The 15588-nt window shown below is 33.3% G+C and overlaps 4 protein-coding genes across 4 annotated transcripts; 2 read left to right on the forward strand and 2 right to left on the reverse strand.

Moving 5' to 3' along the window:
- Positions 1–220: 220 nt before the first annotated feature.
- Positions 221–3968, forward strand: LOC106719520 (DDB1- and CUL4-associated factor 7). Its single transcript, XM_014513873.2, has 8 exons — positions 221–478; positions 557–642; positions 1198–1300; positions 1684–1819; positions 2308–2558; positions 2686–2811; positions 3256–3437; positions 3630–3968. The coding sequence occupies exons 2-8, from the start codon at positions 578–580 to the stop codon at positions 3826–3828; spliced, it is 1062 nt and encodes a 353-aa protein (XP_014369359.1). The 5' UTR covers positions 221–478; positions 557–577; the 3' UTR covers positions 3829–3968.
- Positions 3969–7087: 3119 nt separating this feature from the next.
- LOC106719518 (ATPase family protein 2 homolog) lies at positions 7088–9805 on the reverse strand. The gene is made up of 2 exons (XM_014513872.2): positions 9289–9805; positions 7088–9018 (listed from the first exon to the last, which is right to left on the reverse strand). The coding sequence occupies exons 1-2, from the start codon at positions 9635–9637 to the stop codon at positions 7130–7132; spliced, it is 2238 nt and encodes a 745-aa protein (XP_014369358.2). The 5' UTR covers positions 9638–9805; the 3' UTR covers positions 7088–7129.
- A 341-nt stretch (positions 9806–10146) lies between these two features.
- On the forward strand, positions 10147–11456 carry LOC106719469 (gamma-secretase subunit Aph-1). Its single transcript, XM_014513816.2, has 3 exons — positions 10147–10559; positions 10674–10847; positions 11082–11456. The coding sequence occupies exons 1-3, from the start codon at positions 10338–10340 to the stop codon at positions 11406–11408; spliced, it is 723 nt and encodes a 240-aa protein (XP_014369302.2). The 5' UTR covers positions 10147–10337; the 3' UTR covers positions 11409–11456.
- Positions 11457–11971: 515 nt separating this feature from the next.
- LOC106719494 lies at positions 11972–12749 on the reverse strand. The gene is made up of 3 exons (XM_014513840.2): positions 12611–12749; positions 12280–12390; positions 11972–12176 (listed from the first exon to the last, which is right to left on the reverse strand). Exons 1-3 carry the CDS (start codon positions 12688–12690, stop codon positions 11972–11974), a joined length of 396 nt encoding a protein of 131 aa, XP_014369326.2. The 5' UTR covers positions 12691–12749.
- Positions 12750–15588: the final 2839 nt, after the last annotated feature.

Below are 15588 nucleotides of genomic sequence, written 5' to 3' on the forward strand. Positions count from 1 at the left end.
TCCCATCGAAAAGATGGACCAGATCGAAAAGATTCCCAAAAAACATATAAATTTTGTAATTGTTTGCAATTTTCTAACTAGTTAATATGTTTTTGTATTCTAGGAGTTTTATTAGACAGCTTAATTAAGTTTTTACTTCCATTCAACTAAACATTTTTAGACGCAAAGCAACATATTTTCAATGGAAATGTCACAACTGTCACCAATACGTCAAAATTATTGAATTGCTTTGATGATGCTTGTTTTTTACATGTGAATGTGATAAAAGATAAAATAAAAATAAACCTTGTGCCAATAATAACAATTTAAGACATTTTAAATAAATAATTCCGACTTAAAAACAGTAATTTTACTGTCTTCAACTACACGGTAGATTACAAGACTGGACTAAGTTTACGGTACACCGCTTAATTTAATTGATTTAAGTAAGAAAAACGAAATTGCAAGACTATTCGAAGCTAGGACATATTTATATAACGTAAATATGATTCTATAATGTTGTTACGTTTGATTTGTATCGTAAGCGTTGTAATTAATCGAGTTTATTGCTTTTAAGTGTTGAAAGAGATTTGGTAACATGTCGATGCCACATAGCAGCTCAAGTACGACTAGCTCCAGTACAAAACGCAAAGAAATATACAAGTAAGATAATGTAAACTATTTAATTAAAACAGTAAACAAATTACAATCACAATTGTTCATGTAATATTTTTTACTGACACACTTGAAATACAAAAATAATATGAACCATATAGTCCATTATAATTTATATCTGAAAAAAATCTTTGAAGGGTCAAGGTAAAGGATTGGCTGCTCCATTATCAATGTATTTAGGGAACACAATTGTGGTTATACTAAGATTGAAAAAATGCAGTGAATATTGGGAACCCTTAATATACAAACATTTTGGGAGATATGAATTGACATACAGTTGAACCTGAATATGGGGGCATTCCAAGCTACTGCAAAAATTTTCTCACTTAAAGAGATTTCTCATATATAAAGGTTGTCAATTGGGACCGGATAATTACTCTTGCTTATAAAGGTTTCCAACTTATGCACTCTTAGCGTATCCAGATTAAACTCTATTTCTGGTCAAGTAAAAAAGATTTATGTAGGAATCTGCCTTTTAAGCTCATATTACAAGATGCAACTTGATCAATATCATTGTTTTTTCATTTAGTTGTGTCATTTCAGATATCAAGCACCATGGCCGCTGTACTCCATGAACTGGTCAGTACGACCAGACAAACGGTTCAGGCTGGCACTCGGCAGTTTTGTTGAAGAATATAATAATAAGGTAACATAACAATTGTTATTATATAATCCTGACAGATAATAAAACAAAGATTTTGTTTAGTGCACAATCAAAATTAGTGATTTTTTCCAATAATTATTACTGTTGTATTATTGAATAAGTAGATGTTATCTGTGACTGTGTGTTCGCATGGAATTAAAAAAAACTTAATAAGTAGCCTATGTGTTCTTCCAGACTATGCCAAATTCATCAAGATCCGTTGAGCTGTTCTGAAGATACTTTCTAACAAACATACATCCATCTAAACTTTCGCTTTTATAATATTAGTAAGATTTATTATAATTATCTAAGCTAATTTGTCTGTGCCGTTGTATATAAAGTACAAAATAATTGTATTAATTTTAATGTAATGTCTATTCATTTAGGTACAAATAATATCTCTAGATGAAGAGACGAGCGAGTTCAGTGCAAAGAGCACATTTGACCACCCTTACCCTACTACTAAGATTATGTGGATACCCGACAGTAAGGGGGTATATCCTGATCTACTTGCTACCAGTGGTAAGTTACCACATTCTGATATAGCAAGCAAAATTATATCGACTTTTTATTTATTAACTAACTATCATCCGTGACTCAGTCTGAAGGAATTAAAAAAAAAACTTTGTAAGTATCCTATGTGTTCTTCCAGACTATGTTCTTCATTTGTATCAAATTTCATCAAGATCCATTGAGTCGTTCTGGAGATTTCTTCAAACATCCATACATCTAAACATTCGTATTTATAATATTAAGATGTGGGTGGCATTACAGATATAGATGGCGCTAGTTTGTTTGCTTTAGTTAACATTATATGAACTAGCTCTCTGTCTGAGTGAAATTTAAAAACCTTATTAATACCCTATGTGTTCTTGACTACCTTTTACATTTATACCAAATTTTAGCGACATTCGTTGACCCGTTTCGGAGACACCTTCAAACAGACATCCATCCATCCATCTAAACATTCGCATTTATAATATTCTGAAATATTATGTATACTTTTTTAGGTGATTATCTTCGTATATGGCGTGCTGGTGAACCTTACACATTGTTTGAATGTGTTTTAAACAATAACAAGAACTCTGATTTCTGCGCACCTCTCACATCGTTTGACTGGAACGAGGTGGACCCCAATCTGATCGGCACCAGCAGTATTGATACAACTTGCACCATCTGGGGCTTGGAGACGGGACAGGTTTTGGGAAGAGTGAATGATGTCTCCGGACATGTTAAAACACAGCTGATCGCTCATGACAAGGTAATAAATTGTTTTTTTTTTTGTTCAATGCATGAAACAGAAATTCATTTTAGTGATTAAGAATACCATCGCCAGGTCTTCAATGGTGTTCAAAAGTCTACGGAGGTTGTAATTATGTTTTTTGCAGGAGGTGTATGACATAGCATTCAGTCGTGCGGGCGGCGGCCGCGACATGTTCGCCTCTGTGGGCGCTGATGGCTCAGTGCGTATGTTTGATCTGCGCCATCTTGAGCACTCCACTATCATATACGAGGTACCACAACTCTACATTGCATAGGACAATAATTTCATTTGTATTTGAAGTTAAATGAAAAAAATGACTGATTTCTCTATAATTTATATAAAACTACTTAACACAGTGTGATTCGCATGATAAGATTATCTTATATATAAAATTCTCGTGTCACGGGGTTCGAACTTGAACTCCTCCGAAACGGCTTGACCGATTCTCATGATGTTTTGTGAGCATATTCAGTAGGTCTGAGAATCGGCCAACATCTATTTTTCATACCCCTAAGTGATAAGGATTGCCCACACAGAACATTTTTCCATTTTTTTTTAAATAAATAAATTAGAGAATCCCAAGAAATATGTTTTCATATAAAAAAATATAGTGGCATGAGTGCCGTTAGATTGACAATATCCCACAAGGATTCACCTCCGTCTGATACTAATAGTGTATGTTACAATTCTCAAGGACCCTCAACACACACCACTGCTGCGGCTGGCGTGGAACAAACAGGACCCCAACTACCTGGCGACGGTGGCGATGGACGCCTGCGAGGTGGTCATCCTGGACGTCCGCGTTCCCTGCACTCCTGTAGCCAGGCTCAACAACCACCGCGCCTGCGTCAACGGCATCGCCTGGGCCCCCCACAGGTCTGGAATACTTACGTCTCAGACTGAATATGAAAAAAAAATTGTCACATTACACAAGACTTCAGATATTCCTTAAAGATTTTCTCAGTAAACATTTCTTCATTAACTTGAAACACTCGACTTCCCATAGCCCAGTCTTAGTCCCATAAATTTAGAATATTTTTATCTGAAAGTATGCCTTGTTGTTTGCAGTTCCTGTCACATTTGCACTGCTGGCGACGACCACCAGGCGCTGATCTGGGACATCCAGCAGATGCCGCGCGCCATCGAGGACCCCATCCTCGCCTACACCGCCGCCGAGGGCGAGGTCAACCAGATACAGTGGGGCGCCACACAGCCTGACTGGATCGCCATATGCTACAACAGGCACACGGAGATACTACGCGTATAAACATATAATTAATACAACAATGGATAAGGTATTGATAAGATTTAATAACAAATCTTCGGATTCGGGACTTTACAAAACTAAGTTTGAACTTTTACAAACTAAATTCGGACTTTTACAAATTAAATTCGGACTTTTACAAACTAAGTTCGAACTTTTACAAATTAAATTGGTACTTTTTTAAATCAAATTGTCCTTTGTGATACAATTTAATATGTAAATGTCCAAATTTAAAGTTAAAATGTCTGTATTATGTATCCAAATGTCTGTATTATGTATGTATCCTAATAAAACAAGGATACATAATAATTAATAATCTTGTGAGATAATATTTAATGATGCTGAGCGTAAAAAATAAACCAAATACACGGATTAATTTTACAACAATGTCTGTAATATTTACGTAAATAATTTTTTATGTCGCACACAAAATGTTACGTTCGAAATAAAAACAAAATCAATTTGAAAATATTGCAAACATTGAATTTTAAATTAAATCGCTAAGCGAACGTGAAATGTTTTGGATATTTAAAAGAAATTAATTTGAATTCAAATATAATTAACACTTTGTGAGATTTAAATTTATATCTCAGTATCTCTATATCGGGGACATAAACACAATGAAAGTATATAAAAAACTTAATCTATATATATAAAAGAAAGTTGTGTTAGTTACACTATTTATAACTCAAGATCGGTAGAACTGATTTAGCTGAAAATAGATGGGGAGATAGCTTAGAACTAGAAGACGGACATAGGAACTTTTTTATCTTGTGTGCATTTTTTTTATTCCGCGCGGACGAAGTCGCGGGTAAAAGCTAGTTTAATATGCATATTAAAAAAAGGAATTTGATTGTTTGTATTAGTTATGATCCAAAACTACTGAACTAATTTGGAAAATTCTTTCACTGTTGAATAGCAACACTATCCTCGAGTGACAAAGATTATATATGTCATTAGATTTATTTAATTTATGACATAATAATGTGACAAAAATAACTTGAAACGAAGAAAGATTTAATTGAATTATATTCTCGTGAATCTTTTAAGACTGATGTAAAATATATAATGCATTTTAATCATTATATCAAATTTAACTTCGAAGAATTAAATATTATATTTGGTTAATTAAATCATGTCAAAATTTTTAAGTTATGTAAACTTTACCCTGTATATGGTTTTTTTTATATAAACAATAATAAATACATTGGTAATTATTTTGAATAATGTTTAGTATTGAATGTATACATCTTTTCAAATATCTCAGCGGCTCAATGTAATGTGCTCAGTGCTCTCCACATACAACATCCCGCTACTAACATTGTTGTTCTGAGCTGACAAGATATTTGAATAAAACTATAATTATTATGCATTTATTATGCAAACTTACAGTGTGTTCCCACTGAGCAAATGTAATCTGTTATTTAATTTTGCAAAAAAACAGATATACATGTGTTTGTCAGTGAAATCTTATTATTAGAAAATTTGTAGTTGGTTTTCGTAGTGAAGCAATAATATTGTGCATTTTTATTTAGTTATGAAATGGAACATATAAATACCAATAGTGTTAAGCTTAAAATTATATTGGTAATGTAAAATTTTAGTTCTTCCCGAGTTACATATTGCAACATACTGCAATTGACAATTGTAACCAACCTGCCATCATTGACAAAGTGACATTTGATTTGATTTTTTATATATGTGACATATCAAGTTATTGTAACATCATATATACTTCATATATAAATTAATCAAATGTAAATTTGTATAATGCTCGTGCTCTCGAATCTAATCTTACTAATATTATAAATGCGAATATTTAGATGAATGGATGTTTATTTGAATGTATCTCCGGAACGGCTCAACAGATTTTGATGAAATTTGTCACAGATGTAGAACATAGTCTGTAAGAACACTTAGACTTATTACGTCGCGGACGATAGCTAGTTATTAATAATCCAAAGTTAGAATTTTTTTCTGTACCTACTTACCACAATTTCAATTTTTCAATATAATTGTCCACTGCGGTAATACAAACAATCTATTTGAAAAAACATACAGCAATATGTTTAATACAAATGTTTCTGCAGTGGAAACGATAATGTTTATTTACATTTAGATTAGTTTAAATGTAAGTAATTCTTCCAGGGGTTTTGTGAATAGAATACAATAAATATAGACTACAATTTATTAGTGCAACTAGCTATTGGCAAAGTAAAGTGGATAGTATGTTGATGTAAGTGACCCCTCATTTGCAACATGTTTGCACTCATTCCCAATCTTTCATTATTTATCTTGCTTCGCCCTTAAAATAAATAATAATTTTGTAAGCGTTTTTCATATGTGGAAAGTCATTGATTGCAGACATACTAATCAACATATAATAGGGCACTAGTGAGTTTTCTATAAGTTGGTAAGTTTTGAAACCAACCGTAAGTTTCTGAGGTTAAAATCTTTATTAAAACATATTGTTTTTCCTAACATTTTTAATAAAACAGAGATAACATTATTTAAATGGAAATTTTGGTCTGAGAAACGAGCGGTAAATAAAACACTCATTTTGTATACAATGTTGTACAGAATTTATTATATTAGTATAAAATAAAACATCAATTCGAAAAAAAATCATATTTAAAAATAAAAACATCTTTTTTTTTTTAAATAAAGCAATATTAATAATTTAAAATCGCACACAACATACACCCGGTATGTTTACTGTTAACTTACATAATATCTGTCTCATTTGACTTAGGCTTTGGTAATTATAAAAGCTGCGACTAAAAATTTAGGCTGAGTACATCTTACAACTAGGACCTAGTTACGTCTAACTTGAGGTCGACTCCAAGCCCTTCAACGGGAACTATATGAGCTAACGACACATCTTACATTTCAGCCTATAATCCGTAGACAAATCACCTGCATACTTGCTAGGTTTTTTCAATTTTGTCTGTCAATATCGGAGCCATATTCTTCCGATGTACAGCTCAGTCAAAATTATAATGCTAAGAAATTGTACAAGTTATAGTTGAATTTAATTCTTAAACAAGTAGTATGTGATTATTTTAATTTTGAATTAGAATTTAATTTAATTTATACACAAATAGTAATAAACATAATTTGTAAGCTTAAATATTATGTAATAAATGATATAAACACTAAATAGTTTTATTCTACATTGACTCTTAAAATTATCGTATTAAGATACATGCCAATGTCTTAATAAATAAATTTTGAAGCAATAAAAAAAGGAAGCACTAACATTTATTACAGACACCAATATAAAATTACTAATGTAATCAGTAACTTACACAGATCTTTGACCCAAAGCAAATTCTTCATACACTTTCAACAAAGACACGGGTGTACGGGGTTTAAAATCTATCAGTACATGTTCAAAGTGTTCCATCCTGACCTCCTGGCAATCTATGTCCTTTTCCAGTGCGTTAAGAGCCGCTTCGTGGCACAGCGCATCTAACTCCGCACCTGAGAATCCTTCCGTCCTGACTGAAAGACTGTGAGGATTCACGTCATCACTAACACTCATTTTTGACAATTTCAACTCTAGTATCTGCAGTCTTGTCTCAATATCTGGCAGTGGCACGTATATAAGACGATCCAGTCGCCCGGGTCTAAGCAACGCTCGGTCCATTCTGTCCGGGCGGTTGGTAGCAGCTAGTATTGTAACAGCATTCAGTGGGACCACACCATCAAGCTCCGTCAGCAGCTGCGCCAGCACCCGCTCGTGCACCCCGCCTTCGCCAGCGCCCCGCTCCCCGCCTATCGCATCCATTTCATCAAAGAAAATAATAGAAGGAGCCACTTGACGCGCTTTTCTAAACAAATCCCTGACCGCCTTTTCTGATTCACCCACCCATTTGGAAAATAACTCGGGTCCTTTGATTGATAAGAAATTTAGTCCACTTTCTGTCGCCAAGGCTTTTGCGATCATGGTTTTTGAGCAGCCGGGTGGGCCATACAACAACACTCCACTAGGCGGCCGAATTCCCAGCCGCTTGAAACTCTCTGAATGCTTCAGAGGCCATTCCACTGCTTGCCTCAATTTCAGTTTCAAATTATCCTGTCCTCCTATATCTGACCATCGCACGTTAGGAACTTCTATTAGCAGCTCTCTCATAGCACTAGGCCTAACGACAGTTAATGCAGCTATCAAATGTTCCTTCAGTATGAAGTCGCCATTTTCTTTTATACACCTCAAAGATGCTTGCGTACAGAGGTTAACAATATCAGCGGCGACATAGCCGTGAGCTAAATCAGAGATTGAGTCAATATCCTGTGACGAAATCTTATTGGGTAGGCTTTGTAACAAAGTATACAAAATATCCTTTCTTCTAATTCTGTCTGGAATGGGCACTTCAATTTCTTTATCCAGCCTCCCAAATCTTCTTAACATTGGATCTATGGCGTCCGGTTTTCTGGTTGTTGCGAGAACAAACACTCTACTGCCTTCCAAATGTAAGTTGTCTAATAGTGAAACAAAAGCTGATGTTACTCTCCTTTCTTGCTCCGTGCTGGCAGATGATCGTCGCGGGCATATTGTTTCAATCTCATCGACTAGAATTATAGATGGTTCATTAGCAATAGCTTTCGAAAAAAGACTCTTCATAGTAGCCTCAGTTTCTCCAAAATATTTACTAAAAATTGTTGGGCCATTCAACTCTATGTGAAAACAATGTAAATTTTCAATAAGATATTTACAAATGGCAGTCTTGCCTATACCTGAATGGCCATACAGTAACAGGCCTCGAGTCGGTTGAAAGTTGGCAAATGAACTTTCAATATTAAATGATATCTTGATTAATGTTTTAATTTCCTCAAGAATATCATCGATACCGCCCAACGTGACCGGTTTCCTTTTGTTTTTTTCTACTGTCTTCTCTTGCTCCCAGACAGTATTTTCGCTAAGGACATACCATGCCTTAGTGCTATTCTTATCTTCCTCTGAATTAATTCTTGTCACAACTATTTCTAGTTTCTTACCAAAGTAATAGTAGACAAGAACACTGCCAAATGAGAGTAAAATGTTGTTAAAGTGCTCCTTAAGAATATCACCAATTTCTATGTCTATCTTGTTGTCCCTAATTTTAAAGTAAACATGAAAAGCTGCTTTTAGCTGTCTAGTGAGCAAGGACACTGTAACCTGACCCCCACCACCACACCAAGCTCCAGTCAGATCTGAAACAAAATAAACATTGTTAATTTTTTTAATGTCAAGCGAACAAACAACATTATGAAATAACTCTTGTTGCTAAATGGCATCAGCAGATTGATATTTGAAGAAAAAGTTTGTTAGGAACAGTAAAAATATATTTTTTCATACATTGGCTAAAAGTATAAAATGTATAACAATAAATATTATGTTAGGAGTAGAAATGGTGTTTTTTTGTAAGCAGATTTTACTTAACCACAATAAAACAATATTGCATGAACAATAGAGTTATTTACCAGCAGCGGGCAGAATAACAGCGGCAGGTGCAGATGACCTGGCTGGCCAAACACGTTTGACAAGCTTTGGAGCGCCAGCCCTGGTGAGTTCTACGGGCGCTCCGATGACTGCGCCGAGAAGAGATGCGGTTGAAGGATGCATAAGCACCGAATCCCGCGGGGCGCCTTCTGGCGGAGCGCTGCCCCGTTGCAACCACGTATACAATTTGCCATCCTCCATATAAGGACATTTTACTTGATCCTTTGCACATTTTAATTCTATGTGCATGTTTTTATCGTTCGTGGATACACTACAACCACAATGTTCACACTCCAACCACAATGTCTTCTTACCCTGTTTAGGAGCCATATTTTAATTCACTGTAAAAACACCGTGAGTCTCACTGTAAGTAGAATCAATTTAAAAATAGTCGCGTATTTTAAAATATAACTTAAGCGGTCATCGGAAAGTCGCAATAAATCGAAGATCATTTATAAATGTGTTTAATTTTAAACCATATTTCTGACAAAACCTCTGTCTGAGGCAGATCTATTAAATGTCAATCAAATTCAAATGTCAATGATATCGATATTCTCATTTCGGTGCAGGCATAAAAATCTAACCATAATAGTCGATTCCCATTTTTTTATGTTTTGAATTAATAAAACCCTTTACAAGAAAGCAAAGCGTTAAGAAAACATTAATCGAAGTTCGTAAAAAAAATCTTTATTAAACAAATGCAAAAATCAAATTATTTTCCAAGAAATCAGCCGTAATGAATTTGTTGGCTGCAGGAGAGTAACTTTTGCTAAAATTTGACAGGTACCTTGTGAATGACATTTAAATTATTTTTCTTTATATTTTCCTTTCAACTTTCAATAGTCGTATGAAATAAAAAGAATTGAAAGTTTCTGTTTTATTAATTAACTTAATTTATAAGTTATACTAGATAAGTGGTATTTGAAGGAATCGCTTCCGTAATGACTATAGCTACAAATAACAGTATCCCGTAAAAACAGTCTGTTGTGTATAAATTGAAACTGTGTAAAGGTATATAAAGGTCTACAAAATGACTCTCGCGGAATTCTTTAGCTGTTCATTGCTTGCGTTCGGCGCGCCCTTAGCAATGTTCGCGCTGACCATCGCCAACGACCCGGTGCGCATCATCATCATGATAGCGGCAGCGTTTGCTTGGCTGCTCTCATTTCTCGTGTCGTCTCTGGTATGGTTCACCGTAGTGCCTCTACGATCTCACCTTGCGTTTGGTATGGTTTTTGCGGTTATTATTCAAGTAAGTATCTAAAAATTGTCCATTTGAATTACTATCACATTAAGACAAAATTTATCAAATTTATTATAACTTATGTCCATGTGATGTGAAGTTACATATTTTGCGTGATTTTAGGAGGCATTCCGATATGGCACCTATCGTCTACTGAGAAAAACTGAAGCAGGCTTGAAGGAGATCTCGGAGAACCATAACCTTAGCAGCAACAAAATGGAGATGGCTTATGTTTCAGGACTCGGGTTTGGGACCATGAGTGGAGCCTTTGCCCTGGTCAATGTACTTGCTGATTCTGTAAGTTGTTAACTATAAATTGTAGACAAATTGTTATTTTGTTTAATGTACATATTCATAAAAGCATCATCACCTCCTTGGCCTTATCCCACTCACAGGGTCACTATACAAGGTTTTTATTAACCTTAATCCATAAAAGCATAAAATAATATGAAAGTGTTTAAATGAAAAGCTTCAAATACATTGTAACATATATTATCAAGAAATTTTAGAGGTTTATAATTTAAATTACAGGTTGGTCCTGGAACATTAGGTCTGTACAGTGGAACAGAATTCTTCTTTGTCACGAGTGCAGCCATGACACTCTGCATGATACTTCTTAATACATTCTGGAGCATAATCTTCTTCAGCGGACTGGATGACAAAAACTACTTGAAGGTTACATGGGTAATAGGATCTCATTTTCTCGTGTCTGGACTGAGTTTATTGAATCGTAACCAGTGGTATGCAGCAACAATTCTACCATCATACTTAGTTTTATTAGCAACTGCAGTAATCGCCTTCAGATCGGCAGGAGGTACCACAAAAGGTTTGATGCAAACCCTCACTGCTAGGTCGTAAGTGATAATATTATAGATAGTGTAAGAGTCATCATTTTTTGTTATTTATTAACTTTGTTACTTAATACTTTAACTTTATAACTTGTAAGTTTTAGTTGATGAAATAAAATTTATTGTAACTGATATATTAAACAATAATTATGTATTTATTTTAATGATTACTAGCTTCTATCTACCCCTTTTACATGAAAAACTAATAAAAATTAACAATGGGATAAAGTTTTTACTAAAGCAATATTCTTGCAGTAATTCTCTTCTGAATTTGTAAACATTTGGCACAAACAAAGGCATTGAAGATTTTATTTTCTGATTAATTTGGGAATCAAAAACAGATGCATTTTTTTTGTATAAGCTTAAATAAATAATGAGTAATATTTTTAATTGGACGGTTTTATTTTAACTATTAGTTCCGTTTTTTTATATTTTGTTTAAAATTATATACATTTTATCATAATTTAAAGAAGAACCAGCTGGTATTTCACAAAAAAGTTTAACATTATTGAATTTTTTTACTTCTTACATGCATAAATAAAATTTTCATCAGTATATTCTAGAACAACCTCATTAATTGACAACATCATTATCTTCAGCCAGTTCACTGAGTAAGGAGTCTACAGTCCACACAGTGTCCGCTGCATCAGACTCCGCCACTTGAGGCACATATGACATGAGAACATCCAGCACTGCTTCCACACCCTCACTCGAGCCACTCACACCACCACCAACTTCTGCTAATGTGTTAGCTGTTTCTGTATCTTTTTGATTGGCACTATAAATTTTAAAAAGAAAACTTATTGAAAATTAGAACCCAAAAATACATAAAAGTTAATACTTTAATAGTATGAAAAAGCCTTGAGGCTCTTCTAACTCACATGGGTGGCATAGAAATTTCCTTTTCCAAAATGTCCTGCAAGTCATCTAAGTCTGGTATGGTGGGTATATCGTCTATAGATTCTGGTAATTTCTTTGGTATCACAAATTCTCTAAAAACAATTGAGGTTAATTAAAACAAAGACTCTTGCATTCCAGTAAATGACATAGTTAAAACATTCACAAAATTCACGATTTAGCAAATGTAACTTCTAAAGTTATACAAAGCTTCAGTTCATACTTTATCCAAAAATTAAAGGTTTTCTAAAACTGCGGCAATTAAACAAATAGGGTTCAGGTAAGCAAACATATTAATTGATTGGTTTAACTAACTTTGCCTCTATATGTGTTCCTTCTGTCCAAACTCCTACTTTCCTAGGTTCTGGAACAGTAGAATTAAAGGACTCGGTCATATTTTAAATCATTTGAGTACAAACGCAAAAATAAACTTAACTTAGTTGCTTAGCAACAGTAAACGTAAATAAGATTTGGCATTGACACAGGAGCCGCCAAAGAGTATATAAAAGCAGCGCTTTTTTTGTCTGTGATCATTACCACAGAATATATTTAAAAAGTTTTTCTTACGGAATTTTATTTGACCTTACTGTAGGTTTCAAAGTGGCGCGCCAACACACTAATATTGACTAATATTGTGGTCTTTTTCAAAGGGAACATGAGAGATGACAATATGTATCACTGCAGTGGAAACACAGTTAAACACATAAATATCATCAACATTTTTATACAAACGTGAAATTATCGAGATACAATTTATACACCTTTAAACAAAAAAAATATTGAACTCAGCGTCATTTTCTGAATTTATTACTGCAAGAATTTTTGGTCAAAAAGGCCGAGAGTAATATTTATCAAGTTGTGAACTATATTTAGTCGTATGATATGCGTATATCTTAATTTTAATAAAATATTTAAAAGACAATATTGTTAAATTTCGGGGAAAGGCATTGTCTCTAGTGTTTTAAATTTTCTAAAAAACTATCACAACACAACTTGTTACGTGAGTGTTTTGAACAGTGGTAGACTCCAGCAACATCTGTTGCATGAATTGGATGAGTGGGGAAGGCCTAATTTTATTTCCTTTTCTACCCTTTTCTTATACGGAAAGGATTTGAAGGGGAAGTGGATTTGTTAGAGGAGGGGACGCATGGAAAAGGGATATATTTTTTCTGTGTTTCCCTGTCGACTATAGATAGGCAACGCATCTACAATTGCGGATGCCTATGGGCCACTATTTCTTCATAGAGCTAAATAAGAAATATATGAGGAATAATGAAAATAACAATATAATCTTACAATAAAATATTTATTTTAGAAATTATATAAAATGAGAACATAAATTACACATTTTGAATGTGTTTTATTGACTTGTGATATGATGCTGTTGAAGTTGGAAGTCACAACATTTGATGTTGAATTGACGAGTTGTTTCATTAAAAAAAAGTTATTGCCCCAAGGCATTTGGTAACGAGCCTTTGAGAATCAATGTTACACCTTACAATTATATACATAAATCTCTTAACTTAATGATTAAATCATAATGTGTTGAAAAACTATCAATTTATAAGAAAAAATAATCTCATAAATAAAAAAATTGATTTTTTATTATTGCCTTTTCAAAAAGAATCCGAATTTTTGATCTTTGATCATTTTAGAAAAAAAATGTAAATCGCAAAACTTTAATACAAAACCACTTGTAAAGTGTATTTTAAACATCAGTTATTAAAAAAGGGTTGCTTTAAATATTTACAACAAAAACCTCATCAATTTATACAAATATTAATATGAATTAAACAATAATGTAATATGTATACATCAAAATATCTATTATTTTCTATCAAATATAAAAAAAGCACCAATTCTTGCACAAATTTAACATACATCAAATATATATATAAAAGTATATACAAAGCAAAAAGTTGTTAAACATATTTGAAATCTGTATTTACATGATTATTATTTGATTTGTCGTTCTAACCAAATGGAGGGACTATCAGGAATATTTAATGACAATTGCCATCATATCTTCATCTACAAAATTTGTGCGACGATACGAAGATTTTTTGTCACAGATAATCGTGCTAGGTCCCTGTATAGATAACAGAGGGTCTATCATGCACTTTTGTGATTTGCCTTTCCGTAACGTCATTGACAAAATTTGTCGAAATGTATGAGATTTTTCGGTTGTACTTTACGCCTAATAGAAGCTGTTAAAATTGTAATATAAATGTTAATAATTACGAATACTTTCTCGAAAATGTTCGTACTAGGTCCTCAGAAAAGAAATCAATTTAATTTAAAATAAACTATAAAGGGGAAAAAGGCAGACTGATGATAGTTGTTGTAAAAAAAACATTTTAACGCATCATATAGACATGTCGATTTTTTTTTAATTAGTAATCAATAACAATAGTCATTTCTAATCCAGTAGAAATGGTATTGTGATCTGATTACGTCTTCATTATTAAAATTATTAAAAAAAATTGTTGGCTTGTTACATGTAAATGCTCTAGATCAGTGTTTCCCAAAGTGGGCGATAACGCCCCCTTGGGGGCGTTTGAAACCTAGGAGGGGTCGATAAGGGGCTCAAAAAATAGGGAGCATTGAAATTAATTAAAGTAATGAAATTGTGGTTTTTAAGTTTTAGAGCTGAATACAAATTAGGGGGCTCTGAAATATAATTGATTTTCAAAGGGGGCGGTGAAAGAAATAAGTTTGACAATCACTGCTCTAGACTCTAGATGAATCTCATTAAATAGAGATATAAAAAAAAATTGTAGAATATGACAACAGACACAGGTATGATGATGTCCGAGTTATTCATTTTATATAAGTAAAAGCTAAGTAAATGTGATGTTTATTTAGAATTAATCGTGATGTTTTATTATGTGATATAATTATATCATAATTATGTAATAAATGAGGAATTAACTCATCCTATCTCAAGTTGATGCACTTCAGTATTTACTACAACAGATTTTTTTTTACATAGGATCCTGATCGGCTATACAAAGCGAGTGTTTCATTTGTGGTAGGAGTACTCAATTGGGTGCAAAGTTTCCCCTTTTTTAACTGCTCAAGTAAATCCAAAAATCCCCGCTTTGCTTCCCCGGCTATAAGATTGTGTTCTTCACATATACAATGAAAAAAAATTAAAATGATATGGCTAAATGTATCATAATTTCCTTGGGGTTCATTTAAAAAAAAAAAGAATTTATATGAGAAATATGGACATGTTAGATACTAATGTAGTAATGAAAAGAACGTAACCTCGAAGGTAATTTCAAACTAGG

This window comes from Papilio machaon, chromosome 7 (genome assembly GCF_912999745.1).
Source record: "Papilio machaon chromosome 7, ilPapMach1.1, whole genome shotgun sequence".
NCBI classification, from domain to species: Eukaryota; Metazoa; Arthropoda; class Insecta; order Lepidoptera; family Papilionidae; genus Papilio; species Papilio machaon.

Excerpts from the sequence above, each read along its gene's own strand:
- LOC106719520 (XM_014513873.2), top strand. The coding sequence starts at position 578 with ATGTCGATGCCACATAGCAGCTCAAGTACGACTAGCTCCAGTACAAAA. Across the intron at positions 1,301-1,683 it reads TTGAAGAATATAATAATAAG|GTACAAATAATATCTCTAGA; the intron begins GTAACATAACAA and ends CTATTCATTTAG. Across the intron at positions 3,438-3,629 it reads ATCGCCTGGGCCCCCCACAG|TTCCTGTCACATTTGCACTG; the intron begins GTCTGGAATACT and ends TGTTGTTTGCAG.
- LOC106719518 (XM_014513872.2), bottom strand. The coding sequence starts at position 9,637 with ATGGCTCCTAAACAGGGTAAGAAGACATTGTGGTTGGAGTGTGAACAT. Across the intron at positions 9,019-9,288 it reads TGTTATTCTGCCCGCTGCTG|ATCTGACTGGAGCTTGGTGT; the intron begins GTAAATAACTCT and ends ATTTTGTTTCAG.
- LOC106719469 (XM_014513816.2), top strand. The coding sequence starts at position 10,338 with ATGACTCTCGCGGAATTCTTTAGCTGTTCATTGCTTGCGTTCGGCGCG. Across the intron at positions 10,560-10,673 it reads TTTTTGCGGTTATTATTCAA|GAGGCATTCCGATATGGCAC; the intron begins GTAAGTATCTAA and ends GCGTGATTTTAG. Across the intron at positions 10,848-11,081 it reads TCAATGTACTTGCTGATTCT|GTTGGTCCTGGAACATTAGG; the intron begins GTAAGTTGTTAA and ends TTTAAATTACAG.
- LOC106719494 (XM_014513840.2), bottom strand. The coding sequence starts at position 12,690 with ATGACCGAGTCCTTTAATTCTACTGTTCCAGAACCTAGGAAAGTAGGA. Across the intron at positions 12,391-12,610 it reads GGAACACATATAGAGGCAAA|AGAATTTGTGATACCAAAGA; the intron begins GTTAGTTAAACC and ends AATTGTTTTTAG. Across the intron at positions 12,177-12,279 it reads GAAATTTCTATGCCACCCAT|TGCCAATCAAAAAGATACAG; the intron begins GTGAGTTAGAAG and ends TAAAATTTATAG.